We start from the raw sequence: 20,637 nt of genomic DNA, 5'->3' as shown, positions 1-20,637 counted from the left end.
AAATTCATTTTGGATTGAAAAAACATCAGCACGGACATTACTGAGTCCCTCCACCGGGTGGACAAGCTTGTAAAACATGACACAATTAACGCACGGTGGGAGTAACATTCCAACGAGTCCAAAATTAGGTTCGATAAATCACGACAACTCGTAGAAACTAAAAATATAATAAACTATGTGTAATTTAAAACTCCCAAAAGAATAATTTACTTAATTTACCATTTTCACCAAAAACGCCTAAATGTAGGCAATAAAAATGTCGAACAATTTCTTCATATGCTTCGCTTTTCCCCTTGTTACTTTTATATTAAACTTTAAATATTCGGCTTTCATTTAGTGAATCTCATAGTTTGGTCAAAGGGACAATTGCATTCCACCAGAATGATGCGACTTCTAGGGGCACCATGTGGAACGGCGTGTGCTAATCGAAAATGCATGCTAAACCAGGGTGCATAATCGTCCATAATGCTGCACGACCCCAAGTCACGCCAAACATCAATCATTCGGAAGCATTTACACGCTACCAGCCACCGGGTAGGGCTCAGCGTTGGATGTCGCAACGATTGGCACCGTTAAGACCCGCGGTCCGTGGTTCGGTCCGCTTCTTTGACATTCTACCGACGGTGTGGAAAAGAATTGGGAATGAAACCGGAGGCGATACACCGAGCCTGGAGGCAAGCTACCGAGAGCAGCAGCAACCATTCAATCTCTTGGATGCACATAGAGAGCTAAACGGCGGAACGCTAGTGACGGTGGTATTGCTGCTTCGGGAGCCACGCTCATAACTAACCATTAGTCCAGCCATTTATTGCCGTTAACTATGCACAAGATTCTCATTACGATTTTTAGCACAACCTTGGCCGGTAGTCGGTTGAAGCTATACTACACGCAGAAGCTAGCGTTAGAAAAACATAACCCATAATGACGATTAATTTAGACAGAGCTTTATCCAGTCCCAGATGCACCAAACGTCATCCCCACGGCGAGCACGGAACCATCAGACGATTAAATTCGTTGAAGAGTGCCGCTAGACAGCATCTGTTGGCCAGTTTTGATGGAACATCCTGTTGCCTGTCATCATTATGCCATGTTCCAGATAATGAACACTCAGCCCCTGTCTTCGAAAGGGGCTCGTACGACCAACCAGGATGGAACACACTTTTCCAGAGGACGTATATCCACCGAACGTGTCAACAGGCCTGACACTTGCCCAAGGATGTCCTTTCGCTTTTAGGGCGCACACGGCCAGCTAAACAGCGGCCTGTGAGCCCGGCGAGCAACAATGCCGCGACTAGCCGCTTTAAGAAGATATCCTTACTGACCACATTCAATGACCGAGCGGTGGCGTGCCCTCGAGGGAACGGAGTACTCGTCTAGTGGTGTGGCGATGGCCTCTGGTGCGAAGATTCTCGTTAGGTTGCAACGTGTCGTCAAGCACGCTTAGCCCTAGCCCACTCGAAAGTGGAAGCCAAAGAAAGAAGCCCACAAACCCAACTTTAGTCAACCGGATTGGCCGGTCACCCGGGCGGCACCAAAGGTCAGCAGCAAGTGATCGGGACCTCCTGTCGGGCTGCTGGATTTATTTGCTGTCCCACACTGGATCGTCTTACCGGAACCGGATAAATCACTCCCGGGCCGAGGCGCGTAAGTGCCATCGTCCCGACCACGATCTGCTAAAGCGCCCGGTGTCCGGTGGCCAACAATTTGTTGTCCCTTTTTGTGTCCCTTGGGCGGCCTCTCGCGTGTGTGCGTGTGGTTAGAGAAAAATTAAAATTAACTACTTTAATTACAACCGACCAAGGGCGGCGGCGGCGGCGGCGATGGTTATTCGCCGAGCCGGCCTCAGTTTACAGGCGGAACCCAGGATTATGCGAACCCGGAAGGAAGGATCCCGCCCCGGCGTGCCATTATTATTGATAACGGTTCCGATAACAATGATAGATGGTGTCTTGGACGCCCGCACACGCCTTGGCGCGAAGAAATGGCTCCTAACGCAGTGTGTCAGCGAGGCATCATATTCGCAGGGCTTCGACGGCCGCAGACCGTTAGGTTAGGTTAGGTTTAATTTTTCGACAGGGCCACCATTTTCGGACACACTAAAACACCAATCAAGTTCCGCCCAGCTTCCGGCTTACGGCTTTATAAAATCGTTCGAAAATGATCGCAAAAGATTCAGACGTTTGCTGAGGGCAGTTGCGTTAGGATAAGGCGGCGCAAGTGACCTGAACCTGGAAGCGTTATGCGATGAGCGTAACGCATAACGTGGTGCACTAGGGCGAGTTAGTATCGTTACGTTCGGCGATGTACTTTTGCAATCCACAGTACTTTTAGTGAGAGTGATTGGTGCGTGTGTCTGTGTGTCGTGGATTGTCCCAAGGACGATAGCAGTGCCTCACATCTGGAACACAATGTAAGTGGTGCCAAAATTTAAACCCCAGCTCGGGTGACATGAACTCAGCTCACGGTCCTGACTTTCGCGGTGTGTCCGTGCCAACAGTCGTGTTTCGTCCCTCAGTTTTTTGGCTTTTCCGGAGCGACACAAAGTATTCGTGGAACAACTCCTGCTCCCACTTGCTCGAGTTGCCACTCGTTAACGATAGCGGTTTCGAAAGTTTTATTAAGCGCGATTCTATTGCAAATCACCCTCATTCAGTGCTCTGCTCGTGAGGGTGCCGACTTTTTAAAGTACACTTTTTATTGTGGCGGATATGCGCATTAAAAAGGCATACGGTAAAGGCATAAGGCATACGGTATGGTACGGTTCAAGCACATTGCTTTTGGCAGGCGAACATCCGGCGATATGCATAGGGCGTCGTAAACAGGCAATAACCTAGACAACATCCTGTGTGTAACGCTTCAGAGAGAAAGCCCAAGGGTACCAAGTAAATATTATGCTTCTAAGAATAGTTCAAGTTCTCAGAGGATGCGATTTGTTTATTTAAAATCATATTTTTCTAATCTCCCGAGTTCCGCAACACATGTAGATTATTTCCAATCACCCAAAACAAGAATTTAATTGGTGTTCCAGGATACCCTTCAGAACGTTTGTCGTTATACCCATCGAATGGTCTCAAAATGGCTTTCCCGCAGTGGTCTCTCCGGTTTCAGGGATTAGCCACAAGGGATCATCAAAACGTACGATTTTTTGGCAAAAATTGTACAAACGAAGAACGAAGAAGAAGAACGAAGAAGAAGAACGAAGAAAGATCAAGTTTTTAGAGAACGTTGGCGCTATGACGGTTCTGTGCCTACAATCTATTGCATACTATCCACTATCTTTGATCAGTTCAGTAATCCTCAGAAGCATTTTTGACAAATCTACGTCCCCGAGGACTGCAACACCTCCAAACATGATTAATTGCAGAGCAAAGCCTCATAGCTGCATTCGCATCACTTTTCGTAAGTGGATCGATATCATGATCTGAAATCGATCGGCGTGATCCGAATCCTGGGAACGGTGGTGACCCTCGATTCGGAAAACATTTCACTTGCCCAACAAACCAACTACAATAATTAACCGGAAACTATCGCAAACTACAGTTGCCGGTAGAATGTGTGTTGTAACGCGCTGCACCAACCGAATGCCGGCCAACTAGTGGGTGCATCCAAGGCTACCCTCGGACTTACCCTTGTGCCGAAACTTTGCAACGGCACGCCAGAAAGCGAAAAGAAAAGGTTGCCAACACAATGAATTGGCCTCAGTTGGTCGCTACTTTGGCAGCGGCTTATGCTTGCCCGGTTGAAAGGTTGAAAACTTATGCTAGTTACACTTACCTGGGCCACTGGGACGGGCCCAAAATGCCCTTTCTGCACACTAAGCATATTATGCACCTTGTGTAGTGATCCCCGCGGGTGTCTTAAATCGTGGGGCGACAAGGTGCAGCCAAGAGACCAGTCCTGGCCGTCGATGTCCTTCGAGCGCTAGCGATAAAACACATCCCAAACGGTGGAAAAACCCACACGCCGGTGATGTACTTGAAACTTTACAATAAAATTATAAATCTCATCCACATACACACCCGTGTTCTGCAGCAGCCCCTCGGCACACGGGAAAGTCGAAGGACAAAGTGCGCCAAACTGCCTGACATCTTGACTCCCGACCGGAATCGACTGGAAAACCGGGACGTTCCGGCCGCACCGGTCGCCTATGTTTGGTCCGATATCCGGGTCACATCGAACGTGCGTGGAGAGTGTTGCTGTAATTGGGAAGGTGTCCTCCGACCAGGACCAAAGACTGCCCCAAGTGTGGCGCCGTGTAGCGGAAAGGGCAAAGTTACTTGTTCAACTGATTCCACGGCCGGACCTAAGAGCATCATAATGTCCGGAGGTTGTAGCACGAAAAGTGAAAAGTTTGCCTCACCGTACTCCGAAGGCTACGGAGTGACTCATGTCGTGCATAAAAAGATCTAGGTTTCTGCAACACACCAACGACCGACGCCGCCAAAGAGGGGAAGGAAATGGCCCGCGAAGTCGGGGATCAAAAACTTTTCATTTATGCCCCCACCGTACAGAGTTGCATAGTCTAATTCGTGCAAACGAAATAAATACTAATACTCACCTGTGATGGACGATTTTTATAGCGCAGAAAACGATAAACAAGATGAAGGTTGTGGTCCATATTTTAAGCGTAGTTACGCTATAAAGCCCCCTTTCGGTTGTGGAGGTTAAGTAGAAGTTACTTGCAATCGTAGGCACTGCGTAGGCTAACGATCGGCACTAACTGGTATGTGTTGTGCAATGGCTGCTAGATGTGCTGTGCCATGGTAGCACTTAGCGGGGCCCCCATAAAATGCTACGGCATAGACAACGCACAATTGACATCGTTGCCGCGAAAATAAAATTAACCAGCAGAGGTTTTTACTTTCGTGGACATTGCTAACCTTGCATCTTGACCATTCTTTTTTAAATATTTTATGAATAGGAATATTTTTTATAATGGTTTGATGATCTTTTCTAATGTTATTTTTAAATACTAGTGTGTTCAATAAGTTCGTATGGTCAGTAATCAAGGGGGGCTGCTAAGAGCCTAATTTTTTTTTTGTTATATTGGTACCCTCTTCATATGAACGTATGTGAAATTTCATTTCATTCGGTCTCTTAATTTGTTTTCTACAAGTGGCTTGTCGACACTACGGAAAAAATCAATTATCGTGTAGTGATTTTATTTTTATTTGTGAAAGGTTTAAAAGCAAAGAAAAATTGTGGTAAGGACTAGTACATTAAAAGAGGGATGTTTGAATGTAAACGTCGTCGTAAGAGCCTTCAAGACGATCCACGTCAAAAAACAGACACCTGAAATCGTTGAAAAAATTCAGGACATCGTATTGGAAAATCGTCGAATCACTGAAAGGCGTTTAGTACAACGCCTAGACCTCTCATTGAGTAGTATAACCAATATTTTGACTGAATTTTTGGTTTCCCGAAATGTTTGAGTATCCGCCGTATTCACCAAATTTGGCCGCTAGCGACTTCCCCTGGTCTTTAGACCCTAAAAAAATCATGCGTGAAAAGCGTTTTTCATCAAATGATGAAGTCATAACAGCTGCGAAACCGTATTTTGAAGGTGTTCCAGTTTTTCGCTTCAAGGATGGAATTCTTAAATTGGAGTCTCGTTGGAACAAGTGTATTGATGTTCAGGGAGACCATACTGAATAATAAAGTGTGTTTCAAACCATAAAAATGTGTTTTTCGTATCGGCCCTATGAACTTGTTGAACAGCCTAGTATCATTATTTTTTTAACTATCTAAAGACGAAGGAGCTGAAGCATCAAACACACTTTTCAAAACTGTCCTTGCTTCGTTAAAAACACTTTTGGAAGCAAACTGTACCAGTGAAAGTAGTTATAAAAATTGACTAAAATAATAGGTATTTGATTTTTAAATCCTCTGAAACACTCAATGCACTGCTTTTTGATCGACCTTCCGACTTGCCTCCATATGCTTTTTGCAAGATCTCTATAACAACAATGATCTATATAAACAATTATAAAGATCGCCAAAAACAACATAATGTTCAAACAACATCCCCGATGGTACTATGCTCCAGAACCACATGACGAGACAATTAACAACTTTGCGTATCTAATTTTTCACGATGCACGCTAATCTGTGGCTCGAATCGTTCATTCATGATTCCACAACCAGACCAGACTCGGTAAACCCGAAAGGCAACAGCAACTGCGCCACAACTTAATAATCGTTTCCTTGATGCCCAGGTTTTTGCCCAGCATGAGAAGCTGCCTACCACCGTTGGCCTGTAGCGCAGCGCAAATCGAATCTTTGGCAAGAACGATAAAGTTTTTCCTTCTCATCATCAAACTGACGTCCGTCGGGCACACATGAGCCGGGGTCGGTTGGTGAAATGCTGAACTCCATCCGACGGTACGTGTACGGCATGCCTGGCCAAGGACTCCGCAACAGGTTCCCGGTTAGCTTGTGGTGCGTGCTGCACTGTCTAACGTTTGATTAGGTTCGCCTCTCTGTTTCCCCGCACCGTTTCAACGCGTTCTTTTATCCGCCGTGGCCCACACCAGGACCCACCGTAAAAAATGCACCGCGAAATCCGCGTAAAGCAGCTTTACGTTAGCGATAAGTGTGTTAGCGACAGCCTTTTTTGCCTTCCCTTTCAATGTCTTGCCAAGCAAAAGCTTCTTGCGCGCGCTCTCCCTTTTTTCTTTTGGGGCGCTTTAAGTTTAGCGTAACAATTTGCAAAACCGGGCTGCAGATTGTTAATAATTTAGTTTGGCAAGTTCACGAAAGCGCTTTCGTGTACACCCTTGGGGCCGCACATTCCCCACCGTTGGACGGATAATCGTAATCAAGATGGCGCACGCCAGTTAATCTTGCCCTATCGTCAGGTCAGTGCAGCGAGCGGCCCGAGGTTTTGTTGAGACTTTCTTACACCGGCCCACCGTCGCTAAGCTCGTTGGCAGTTTGATCTAATTTTTGTTCCCATTTCGAGCTGCGGAAGTGTTTTTTCGCAATTTTGGAAAATCCGTGACCAGCCCCCGGATGGGGCTGATGGTCATTTTTAGTAGCGCGTCAAAAGCCTCTGTCAAAAAAGTTAAGTCCTTAATAGAAAGCGTCACCTCGGTGCGTGAGGTGAGAGTCCACTACCGTACCGTCATTTGGTGGGCCTCCAAGCTGGATCCTTTCGCACGGTTCTGTACGGAGATTCTCGTGAGCAAACCCTAACGGTGCATGTGGTCAGCACTGTTTTACAACGGAAATTGATAGGAAAATGGAAAAAAGAGCGTGAGAATGAAATGTGAAACCCCTTAATTGGATCTACCCGCGAGCCCAACATACCTACGCAGTTGATGGTACGCAGCTAAGGCATCCAGTTCCTGTCCGAAGGCTTCTGCCGGTGCTGGCTGGCTGGCACTTTAGTCCTTCACCGTGAAACGCACAATGCAACGCCACGGGCCAAGATAAACACAATAGCGCGAGACACACGGCTACAATGGAAGCTTCTCTATTACCACTCGCTGTACGGTGGCGAAGTAAATCTCTATTAAATACCATCCAACTATGCTGCTCTTTTTTCTGGTCTGCCCCTTACAGGCTCTGCCGTTATGCGGCTCCTGTCGGCTGGTGGTTAGGTTTTTGGAAAGGCTCCTCCACCAAAGGGACCACCAAAAAGGGAATGCCTTTTCTTTTCCCACCATAAACCCGACCGGGTTGGAGTAAAACAGGAAACCCGGCTTCTTATCCGACAATTGCGCGGAGAAGGATGATCGTAGGCCACTATTTTATTTTATTGTAACCAACCATTGTGTGGTTTCCGTTTCTTTTTTTTTTGCGCTTGTGTATTCAATTTCACGAAACACGGAACACTTCCGCCTCCCTTTGGGGGGTTGAATATTTTTCTATGACTTGTTCGATTATTAAAAAAATAGTATGCACTTTGGCCCGTTTCCGGGGGAGTGCTGGATTACGTAGTGGTAAAAGCGTTTCCGCGTCGTCGCGGAATCTTAGGCAAGTACCACTAAAAGCCCACAGCTAGTTTCTCAGCCTCAGTTCCTTTATTCCTTCTCCTACTCATAAATCTGGCTCCTCTATTGTAATCCTTGCTCGCAAAAATAAAAGTCCTAAACTGCCTGCCTGCAAATTCAATAACAATTTTAATAAATTCCAATATTCACCCGAAAACCCAACGCTTTCCCACACGCTTTTCCGATGAGCGCTTTCATTCCTTCAAACGTGACACAAATCGAATGGAAACCCGCGAAGCCCAGCAGCATCGCTCGCCTAATCCGCCCGGGTCCCGGCCCGGAATTGTTCGCCTTTCGTTGCCGCAATTGCCGCACACTTCGACTAAAAGCTCCCCGAAGGCCGCTTTCCGTGTAAGTGCCGAAATATTATCCATAAAATAAATCCCACTCGTACACTGTGCTGCATCGGTTTGCCTTGCCGTGTGTCTCCCACATCAGCGAAAGGACAACAACTTCAAAAGTGTCTGGCACTAGGAGGAGGAATAAAAACCGAAACGGACCATCTGTCCACCGGGGAACGGCTCTACTTGCGCGCTTCATTAATGGCAATTGCTTGGTGTTGACTACCATATCATCGATCATTGGGGCGCTGAGCGCCATCCTCGGCTGAAAACTGCCAAACAGGACAGCAGCAGCAGCATCACCACGCGAACGATGGCTTCTTATGGTCCCCGGGCACTAGTGCGTTATTGAAAGTAATGTGTATGTGGTGACTATGGCGCCCTGGCCGTAACTCGATGAGCACACAATCTATTCAACACCACACGTACTCACCATAACAGATCAACAATGCAATTAGTGTGATTAGGATCGCACATGACGCTCGCGGGCGTACCATGTATCTTGTCAATCATTGCTGAGTACTTTCGGTGTCGTAGGTGGTCGCGAGGGTTTTCCATAGAATCTGTGGACGGCGGTCCCGAAGATGCGAGTGTCCTTTTCTGGAAAACGTAAGAAGCGTGACGCAATGTGCATTGATTCCGGAACAAACAGATGGTTTTAACCTACACGATTCTTAAAACATTTCTCAACGCGCTAAACTAATAAACAGAACTGTAATCACAAATATCGCAAAAATAATTTTATTTATATTTCGTTTATAAAATTCTTTGGAAATTTTCCTTTCGAAAATATTGATTAAAATTACGTAAATTAAATCTACGCCCCAACATTTAAAGGCAGAAAGGATTCCAGATACGAACTTAAAGAAAACATTACTTTCTTAGAGGATGCCTCGACGGTGGCTTATGCGGTGGAACACCTTGCTTTTCTGGCTATTTTAGATCCGAAGGATTCCTTATATCCGGACACGGGGCTAAGGGAGCCACGGTGTACGTTTGCAAAAAAACAACACCCTCTTCAAACGACGCTTTGCAGCTGATTCGAGGTTCCAACCCGGGGGCTAATGAAGCGTACCGCCGTAGTTGTTGTGGAACATTCAGCAGCAGCAGCAGCAGCAACAGGAGCCCTCCCGGAACCGAATCAGCTTCCGGCTCACGTTACTATTTTGTGGTTGGATAATGCTTGGCGAAAATGAGCAGTTTACTAATATTTCAGACTCGAGGAAGCAACCGCGCAGTGGGCCATTACCACGCTGCGCTGGCCCCAACCGGGCCGCGTGTCGTAAATTTTATTGAAAACTCAATTTGTTGCAAATGTGTGCACCCGTTACGAACGAACTACTTCAACGCGGACTACGCACGCACAGGTCCGTGTGCCATTCCTTGTGGAGCGGCAGGACAAGTCACTCCAGTTGCGTCATTGTGCGACCACTCGCGCTTTGCCAAACAAACCCGAAAACAGGTCGGACCACCAGAATACCTGTTGCATTTTGGAGGGTGGTGGTATCTTTTTTTCTTTCTAACGCAACCCAACGCAACACTGATGACCCCTCCACCAATTACGGTCCCCCGGAGGGACCGAGCCCAGTGCTAACGGTCGGCTGGCTCACTTTTCGTGGGACATAAATTTTGGAAACATTACTCGCCCACCGAAACGACGTGACACCACTCGAGAGGAACCGAGCGTTCGACCGAGCGCCGGGCCGACTCCATTCGAGGAACATCCTTAGAGAATTTAACTAATGAACGGTACCTTTGCTCCCGATACTTTGCGTTGGTGCTGCGGAACAGGTGTGATGACGTGCTGAACTCCGAACCTTCTACAGTGCCGGGGGCTGCACACCAACTAACGAGCACCATTTTTTACGTCCAATTAAATCTGCATGGAAATGTTGTATCCTAGCAACAAAGTGCGCAAAGAAGTTACTTCGAAATGTTAGCTCATTGTTCGATTTTTAATCAAACCCTGCCGATGGCGACTAGATCGCTCCATAGGCTGCAGGTTCTTTGTCGTCCACATCCCAATTTTAGACTGTACGGGTTGCTAGATGCCAGATATCCACGTGCCATTAAATTATGCCCCTTCACTGTAACCGCATGGACGATGGCCGGGATCGCCCCCTGGGACGACACAGAAAAAGGACACGATGGAAACGTTTTAATTAAAACAAAATGAAACACAAGATTTTTACCGATGATGGATCGGTGTGTGACGCCAAAAGCCACGACAACACGGCGACGTAGCAAACAAATTCGCCACCATCCATTATCTCCAACACCTGACTTGATCTGGGGAGAGGATGATCTAAACACACACAAAAAATCAAACCCACCCGTTTCGTCGGTGGGAGAGCTGCGACCTATTTCCGCCCTTTTTCATTGTGTTTATTTAGTTCATCGAGCTAACCATCGCTTGTGAGTGAAACTAATCAATTTTGTTATACAAAAAAAAATTATAAAATATAAAATAAAATATAATAAATGAGGGCTTCAAGTCTTAACATACGATGGGTAGAGCAAACATTAAAAATATGCTCGCCGCCCAACACCAACACACGATGACGATGATCCATGACGGACTCACATTGTTTCATATCTCAAACGAGAGCATATCGCTTTGTTGGCAACTAAAATTAGAACAGGACACACCAAAGAATTCCGAAGCGTGAAAGAGTTCATGATAGTTATTAGATTGCCAGCTATGCCGTTTATACGAGGTTTACTGGAAGCTTATCAGGATCGACCAACCGTTGACCGCTCGTGTTTTTTTTTTATATCCCTATCCTTCGGCAAAGGATATTTGGCTGATCCGCTGAAGGTCGACGATGCGAATGGCGCAGGGAAGCTGGCCACAGATAAATTGGCTGCCGGAGGAGGCTGATGGAAGGCAAACTAACCCCGGGTCAGGCTGCGCGTCTGTAGTGATGACCTACGATTCTTTACACACTGACCCAGCCCTGACCACGGACAGCCCCCGACCGGTAACCGCAGGATGGTGGGGACCGCTAAACCAGAGCATCCTTGTAGTAGATTAAAAAGACCCCTTTTTGTTTTCGGCCGCCGGTCGGTTAGCCGGTTCAATAATTGATTTTCATAGTTTTAGTAGTTTACAATGCTTTACACCCAAGCGTTTTCCGAGCGGGGTCTTCTATTGCGGGCCGAGTCCCATCGGAACTTTTTGCGTCCATGTTTAGACCTTGAAACCGATCAAGGCTGGAACCGAAAGAAAGGAATAATTTGCCTGGACCAAAAATATCACAATCGCCCACGGACCATCAGACCATCGAGGGGGGTTTGTTGGTTTATTTTACTGTATTAACTTGCCACTCTGTGTGTGCGCTGTGTGTATATGTGTGATTACGGGTCTCATAATTCCTTCATTCAATGCGTCCACTGTTTGTTGTTCCTTCTGCGGGCTGGCTTGTTATTAATTTGGTTTCTCGGTCGCAGCCCTCGGAAGTGGCATTCTTTCGCTGAGAAACGTTCTGCTTGTGTGTTGTTGTCCCGGGGCACTTTTTTCGTCCTTCCGTCTCCGGTTTCTTACGCGAGACGGACACTCACGGCGTACCCGCCACCACCACCACCACCACCACCGACAGTAATAGTGAGCGCGGCTGGGACATGAAAAATGAGCAAATGAAAGTAAAAAATCACCCATTTCAATGACTCAACGACTAGACGAGCGGCGCGCGGGTTTTTTCACTCTTGTTTCGGTGATTCAGTTGAAGTTTCTCTCGTGACACACCGATCTTGGCCACTAGCACGATAGAGGCATAAGGAACCACCGAATCACTGATAGTGGAAGGCATTTTTTTTAGACTTTAACGGGCCCTCGAACCCATCATATTCGGGTGGGCCGGTGTGGTTAAGAGTGGATGAGAATGACTTTTATGTTGATTCTCCATCGTCTCTAAACAATGCACGTTTTTTTCTGTGGGCCGGATGCTATTAAAGGACTATCGGGGCCATAAAACTACCCTTAGCTGGATGCTGTCTGCCGCTTTGGAGCGGCCAGGATACCACGAAATGGTTTTTGTTGCGGTTTCAATTTAAAACGCAAAACATAAGGATTAATTAAAATGATCGCTAAAAGTACCCAACTTAAAATTAATTTACCTTCATTTAAAGCAAATAAATTCTGTCCGCCCCACTGTGGTCCTTTTAGGCGGCATCAATAAGATTCGATTATCGACACCACACAACGATTGGAAATAGGAGCTGGCTTCATAGTTTTTACAATGACCCATTTGCGGACGAGCGTTTGGCAGGAGCAGAAGCCAAATCCCATTTTTATTGCCAATGCCGATCCCGATCCTTCCGAACCCGAACGGCAAACAGCCGTTTTCCCTATGGCAGACTGTGGGTCCCTTGCATTATTGTCTCCTTGCGACAAGGCGCCACAAAATGCAACCCCGCTGCTGCTGGTGGGCGTACCGAAAAGTCCACAACGCACATTCGGTCGATTCTGATCTCATCCGCGTTGGCCCGTTCGCTTTTTATTACACCCGTTTCATACAGAGTGTGCCACTTGCCCCACACACTCCCACACACTGCGACACTTTTTCCAACACCATTTTCTTTGGCAATCGCGAATTGAAAACATGTAACGCACCGAGGGCGTCCGATTTATATGTCTTCTACATTAAACCATTTCTTTTTAAATGCCTGCAACATTACGCTCTTCCGCGAGGCACTACTTAACCTAACTAGTCACGGAATGGCGGTCTGGCGCCCTACCGAGCTTACAAGTACCAGGATGCTGTTGCCGTGGCTTCGTACCTGAAGGACATCCGGAAACTTGTTGATAATTTACGAATAAGGAACGGTGTTTGATTTTTAAACCTAGCGGAACGGGCCTTTTTTATAATTTGAGGTTTTTAGTGCATAAATTCCGACGGTCAAATTTAAAGGAAATAACTGTACTATAGTGGCCCGCCCTTAGATCACCCGTTTACGCTGCACCGATCCATCGGTCTTATACGGTCAAGTGGCCTTATAAAATAATTTGAATTGAGACCAAACTAATGGTTGAATAAATTTGCTTTCTACACTATTTTAGAATTAAATAAAAATATTTTCAAAACCTTAGTCTATTCAGTTACTAAACGACCGGCAAGAGAATTATGTCTTCTATAATAATAGGAAATGTAATGTTTAGAATGCTTAAAGAATTTTTTGAATAAACATATAAAATAGAACTTTTGTCGATTAATGTGAGATTATTTTAGATTATTATTAATGTGAGATTATTTTAGTTCTATTAGATACGTCTCTCCCAATAAGTTATTGAGAACGATCGTTGGCGTGAGGAATGTAGAGAAAAGGCCAACGTACGATCATCAAAAAAAGATCACGGATCGAAGTAACGAACGGTGCAAGAATCACCAATACAGTGCACACATACACGCGTACCGCACGCCGATGTCCTTCGCTCGTGTGAACCGAAACAGGACGGGGCCAAACCATCGGCCAGACCGCGAGGCGGAAGAAAGCAAAAAAAATCGCGAAGCTTTCGCTGCCACCATATCGTCCCACACGGAGCGCCACCCGAGGACGTTTCGGGTCCTGGTTGGCGAACTGGTTGCGTGCGTGAGTGGCTGTGTGCGTAGCACGCAGTGCCGAAGCCGGCGGATGTTAAAAAGCCACGGTGGGCACCGTGGCGCTTTCAGTAGCCGTCCGGAAGAGCACACGAGTGCACAAGGCCTGCCAGGAGGCGGCACATCCTAGGGCCGCAAATACGAGGACCGTGGCGAGCGAGAAAGACGCAGTTCAGTTCAACGGCGAAAGCGTAACTCAAAAACCTCCGCACGCTGCCAGACGACCGGCGTCGGTAGACTTGGCGTCTCCATCGTAGCCGAGCGAGCGCCGGAAACGGAAACTGTTTCAAATACAGAGACACAAGTGCAAAAGGACCGGAAGTGAAGCGCGTGCCTGTGAAAGTGCATCGTGTTTTTGGTTTGCCCATCTTCGCCACGGTTTGGCTTTTTTACGACTCAATTTCCGTCGAGCGTGGGTTCATCCCCGAGTTACGAGCTGTAAAGAAGTTCGCCAAAGTGTCGTTTGAAGGGGGCCAGAGTGAGACCGGCCGAAAACAAAAAACCGAGTAAACGAAACGGGCCAAACCGTCATGTTTGGCTTAACAGTGATCCCGTCGGGCTCGTGCGGAGCGCGTGAGGCATGCCAGTGAGACACGCGAGTGACAAATGCTCGTCCGTCGTCCACGTCCTGAACAACGGTCAAACGCCGTAGCCGCTGCTGTAATCTGAGGATCGTGCGAAATGTTCCCACGTGCTGGTAAATGTCGTCCACGCCGTCCCCAGGATAGAGAAGACGAGCCACGTAATTGACAATTGACAAGTTTTCACAACCCAACGCCGGAGTGCTAATTTTGCGAGGAGCGAACGGACTCCCTCCCGCGGTGCGCGTGTTTACTCAAAAAATTAGGACAAATCTGGCCGTGCGTCTGCGAGTGATTAGGGCTTGGTTCCCTCTTTCGCTCGATTCCGCGTGTGCCTCGGGCCGTGTGTGCCAAAAATACGCACGGTCGCCGGCGGAAGACCGGACGGACGCAGATTGCGTCACGCAGGACTTGCTCGGGCCGAAGATGCAGTTGGTGTGGCTTTTCGGGAAGGAAGAGGCACGTTGCCGCTTTTATGCCGTTCCGCTCTAGTATTTTTTGCGGTATTCACACACCGGGATGGCTCGAAGAAAACCAGACACACACTCGATCCCGACGGATCTGGCCTGGCTGGCCAGCCTGGGTGCTTTGTCCACCTTATTGCTGAATGATTTATTGATTGAGCCCTTGAGTTGGCAAACGCCATGCCGTTGCGGTGCATCCTGGGTTGCTTCCGCTACGCGCTGCTCTCTGGACACTCTGACGCCACCGTGTCAGGAGAAAGTTGGGCGGTTTTTTTTTTTGGTTTTTGTTTCGGCCAGACCCATTACAATCACGGCCAACAGAGTGACGCACGCACACACAATTTTGGAGACGTTCTAGGCGTGCAGTCCGACCGGGAAAAACGTTGGTGTAATAAAAGCGGACCAAACGAGACTTTTCCTTGTGTAGTGCTTTTTTGGCATCCGGTCCGGGATTTGCATAATCGACGGAGTGGCCGCATTGTGATGCCGTGAATCTTAAAAGCATGCGTGGCATATGAGACATTAGAGATGGAACTTTAAGAATTTACTATCCTCTCATTAGTTCGCTTCGCTTGCAGTTCTTTCGCTGCAGGAGCAAATTGTAGTTAGAAAAAGAGCAAATCAACTAAAAGGTTTTCCGAATTTTTGCATAAGAACTTCCTCAAAACGCAAGCTTTTTGAGAGCACTGAAACACAAGCACATTTGAAAATAAATAATCCAATATACTTCTTCTTTACACTCGAGGAAAAAATCGTGTTATATTGAAAAATTAAAACATTTCTCACCTGTACGGTGTAACTTTTGCAGGATCCCTTATTTTCTATCCAAATTATGTTATTGTTAGAACTAATTATTTGCACACAGCTGTTAGTTTTAATGATACAATGCACAAGATGATGTGATAGCTGAACCGCATAGTCTATCGAAATTGTCACTCCTCAATGTTATCTTTACTTTACGTTCAACTTTTCACTTCCAGTGTTCCTTCTAAAAAAACCAAGACAACCTTGGGCCAATATTAGGAAAGACATAAACTTGCTGCAAATGGATTTCGGAGGATGTGTGTTCACCTTCACAGTTCATCTATTCATAGGGCAGCAGAAAACGGCGGCACGAATTCGGTTTTCACCAACGTTTCTTGTCCCAAGAATTGCCTCACACGGGCCGCGGTCCACTGAACGGAGCGTGAAAAAATATGTTTTATCTCGAACGAAAAGCGAAACCGACTGCAGCTGCTTGAAGCGCTAGGAATCGGAGCTAGATAAAGTTTTCTTAAATATGTTGCACTTGTTTCCTGTTTGTTTCCGCCAAAGGCACGCTGCAGGAAACAGCCCCCACCACAGTCGGTGGACTGGACATAACTTTACCGCCCCAACGTTCACGGTCACTTGAAGCGTTCTGGTTTCTTTTACCGGCGGTTCCGAAACGCACCAGCACTAGTTTCAATCAATAAAAATCGTCCTTTTCGCTGCGTGCGATACGGCGAAAAAGCGAACAAAAATTCGCAAACAGCGGCTGAGTGTCTTTCTAAGACAAATATCTAATTACACAAATGTCCTACAGCTTCGATTCGGCCATCGATGAGCACCACATGAAGGTGGGTTTTTTGCGGTCTCCCACATTCGGCACAAAACAAATCTGCGAATCGGTCGAAGCGGCCGTTTGCCGGTGCGTACCTCGAGGCCACCTGCTGATTGTGCACCGAAATAGCACCAAACTGGGAGCAAAAAAATATGCTGCTATTCAATGCATCAAACGTCAGTCGCCGAAATCGTGGCAGACATGAGAGAAGTAGTGCGAAATGAGACTCTGGCCGAAACCGAAAACCGAACCATCCTCCGGTACGGACTTTTTCATGGTGCATTCCACGAAAAATAAGCTGACCGGATCCACAATGCAAACCACAGAAGGTGCCACGGCCAGAGAGCGTTTATAGACGGAGAAACCACTTGTTACTCGTTCTGGAAAGGATCACGTGACATGGTCGACCGCATAAAAAAGGTCGGGAAATACAGGGACATCCGGAATGTGTCAGGTGTTTGCTAATTCCGTCCATCCGTTTTGTAGTCGTAGTTGCAATCTGGAACACCGTTGTGCGGTTGGTAATTTAGAAATTAATCCTTCTGGTCCGTCGAGTGTTTCAGTTACGCATGTCTCGAGTGGCCCAATGCTACCTTACTACAACGGCTAGGAAAAGCTACAATCGAAGTTGATAATCACTAGAGTAATTTTGCCGTATAACTTCTGTGCCATAGAGTGATTCATCAAACGATAAATTATCATCCTGATCATGACACTATCCGGCACTAGCATAACTTTTAATTGCCACATACTTCAGCAAACCTCCGCAGCCTTTTCTTACGAACGGCCACTGATTTATGCGAGGGTAATTATTTTCTCCAATGACACCCAACGGGATATCGTTATCAGTGACATTGTGTAAGCTTCAAAAAAGATAAATTCATTCGATACGTGTCATTGGTTTAACTACTTACTCATACTAATGGATTGCTTAATTAGATATAAAATTTCAATTATTTTAAAACGATAGACACGTACTGCCAATGATTGCCATTAAAGATGTTCGATTTTATTTATAGTGGTAAAATACATGATTATTCGAATTCCAAGACCAAAGTTTTTAATGTAATGCTCAACCCATTCGCGTTTTTCATCCTGACTCTTAGCGAACCGGGTCACTGCAGCGAGTGTAGTTAATCTGAATTGTGCTGCTAAATTGTAAAATTTCTCAACATATTTACCCACCAAAGCATCGTCGTAGAGAAGAAGAAAAACTTACCACCCAAAATAGCAGCGCCCTTTCATCCGGCTTCCCGGATGGATAGCCTGGTCCATTCATTAACATGTACTCAAAGTTCAACAATTGTCTTCCTCGAATGGAGGCGGTGGTCTAGAAAGCTCCACGTCATAACCCCAAAAACGGGGTTTGTGGCGCCATAAAGAAGGTGGCGAAAAGTCCGAAACAATCGGAAGAATAATTCGGCGGTAGACGATTGCCAAGGCAGAAGCGGAAGGAGAATCATCGCGCACACATAATTAAATTCATATTTATCTTCTTCACTTCCTTTGGCCTACGAATTCCTGCTCACTTCCTGCCTAAGGTTGTGGCGCTGATGAGATCCGGTACCGACAGAATGGCTATCCGGAAGTGAGACATTTTCCGAGTGTACCGTTTTGACTTTTTGGTGGTACTTTTTCATACGGACTTTGGCCTTACAATAGACGGGGAAGGCATTCTGCTATTGTCTTAAATTGAAACAAAATAACAAAGCGAGTTTGGAATAAGAATGTTAAATACGTTAACACTGAAAACATTTTTGACGATTAACAGACAGTTATAATTAAAATCCAGTTATAATTTTTCATCAAATTATCAAGTTGAATGTAATTTGTAATTAATATGTAATGTAATTTTTTTATGATTGGTTTTATATTATACTTGACTAGATGAACTTTTTAAACAAAACGAACGACCCGACACACCAAATAATAACGCTCCACTTGGTCGTAAGCCGATCTTTTCTGGAAATCAGTAAGGAACAGGCAATCCAACCCTTTTAATTCCAATATTCTTCACCTTTCTCTGTATTTCCAGAAATCAACACAAGCGCCACAATGAAGCTGTACGTCGTGCTCGCCATCGCCGTGTGCCAATTGTGTCACCATTTTGCCCGTGCCGATCTCGACTCCCGACTGGCCGACCCCCAGCCGGGCCCATTTGCCGCTGGCACTGATCTATGGCCATCACTGGTAGCCCGTGGCCCGGCGAACGATGGCGAACTGTCCTGGTCGGGCGGTTCATCCGGAGAGTTGGTCGGCGACTGGCTGTGGCCGATGGCCGTCAAGCGGAGCGCCAAGGCGGACATCGGAGCGCCAAGGCGCCGTAGCGCACTGGACAAGAACTTTATGCGCTTCGGACGAGCCGGATCAAATCTGATGCGCTTTGGGCGTCCCGATCGGAACTTTCTGCGCTTTGGCCGTAAGCCGGAACCGCGCGATGATGAGACCGAACTGAGCAAAGAGTACGCCACGTCGACGGAACAACTGGAGCAGCGAGAGAGCGACGAAGGGCAGCCGCAGCCAACGGTCAAACGCAACGCTGGCAACTCTGAGGAGCTGCTTGGAGGCGGTGTGACCGACTCCGGTGAACTTAAACCGAAGCAAGTGGTCTATTATCGGCGTGACTCACCGAAAAACCTGATGCGTTTTGGGAAACGCCGCTCGGCGGCTTCCGGTTCCGGTTATCTGCGCTTCGGCCGAGGGAACTTAATGCGTTTCGGTCGCCGAAGCGACGAACCCGGCCCACGGACCGTCCGTGCTGGACCGAATATGATGCGCTTCGGACGATCCGATCGGCCACCGAACGAAACTGCGGTCGAGGGAAGCAGTGGTGCCGTGAACCCTACCGTGGCACAGCACGACCCGTTACCAATCAATCTGCTAGAGCTACTCGACAAGCTGCAGCCACAGGACGCGCTGGTGGAGAGAGAAACCGAATCGGCCCCTGACGAGCGGGTCCCGCTTTTCGTCGTCGAAAAGTAGTAAGCAACCCGACGGAAGGCACAACTCCGAACTCCGCGGGCAAAACATGACATAGAATGCCGAACCGTGCTGTCGCGCTCGAATCAAAACGTTTCACGGTGCAAAATGGCGTATTGTTGATAGAAAAAAAACATTAAGGATAATACATAACCTAACGAAGGCAATCCTTGGTGGCGGCCGTCCTCGATGGGGAGGCCCCGATGGTGCGCCTACCAACGACGAAACTATCCTCAAAGGCTGGTATCAACAATATGTTTTCATTTTGCACTTTTATTGCGAACGAAAAACATAACTTCTTCCTAGCACGGTGCGAATGGTGGAGGGGAAAAAGATCAAATCGAAGAGCTAACAAACCCACTGATCGCAGTTTCAATTAACTCTCTCCGTCTCGCCATTTTTAATGGGTAAAGTTTCATAATGTTCGTTGAATGAAGCCAAAGCAAGCAAGATGCCAAAACTCTTTACACAGCTTCTCTAGCACCCTGTGCGCGCATAAAATGCTCCCAGCAAGGATGTCGGTGTGAATGAGAGAAAACAGTAAAAAGAAAAAAAACTCAAAATATATACAGATATACATACAAATATAAATTATAAATCATTAAACATCTAGGGGAGAAAACTAAAGACAAAACCGGCGGGAGCGTGAACTTTCTTCTGGAGCGGCGGATCAGGCGGACCGAGCGATCGCCCGCTGTGTACATTAAAAAGGGTTGATGATCATAGTCGTTGTAGTCCGAGCAACTGTGTGCGTGCGTGTTAAAGGTCTCACAACTTGGAAAATGTAAAAATAAAGTAATCAACTGATTTTACTCTTCATTGGCAACTTTATTGACCGCTGATCTGTTGGTTTTGTAGTCCAAACTTTCGGCCACCGATTGGGGTGAATTTTCGGTTGGTTGTTTCCCTAAAAAGGAAAGAAATAGGCAACGTTTTCTATCACCGAAAAGATATGCTTTAGACGTTTTTCGTTCCCAACGAACATTTTGAATTTTAGGTCGAATCCACGCGTTCGTGAAAGTTTTCGATCAAACTGAAATATTTCAATAGTAAATATTCAAACGAAACCGTTTTAATCTTTACGCTCTGAATCATTGTA

General features: G+C 46.7%; 1 protein-coding gene across 1 annotated transcript; it reads left to right on the top strand.

The window, feature by feature from the left end:
* The first annotated feature begins 14,022 nt into the window (after positions 1-14,022).
* Positions 14,023-20,302, top strand: LOC131209537 (FMRFamide-related peptides). Its single transcript, XM_058202629.1, has 2 exons — positions 14,023-14,629; positions 18,595-20,302. The coding sequence occupies exons 1-2, from the start codon at positions 14,614-14,616 to the stop codon at positions 19,539-19,541; spliced, it is 963 nt and encodes a 320-aa protein (XP_058058612.1). The 5' UTR covers positions 14,023-14,613; the 3' UTR covers positions 19,542-20,302.
* Positions 20,303-20,637: the final 335 nt, after the last annotated feature.

The sequence above is a fragment of the Anopheles bellator genome, chromosome 1 (genome assembly GCF_943735745.2).
Source record: "Anopheles bellator chromosome 1, idAnoBellAS_SP24_06.2, whole genome shotgun sequence".
Taxonomy (NCBI): domain Eukaryota; kingdom Metazoa; phylum Arthropoda; class Insecta; order Diptera; family Culicidae; genus Anopheles; species Anopheles bellator.
This window is presented reverse-complemented; position numbering and strand designations above follow the sequence as displayed.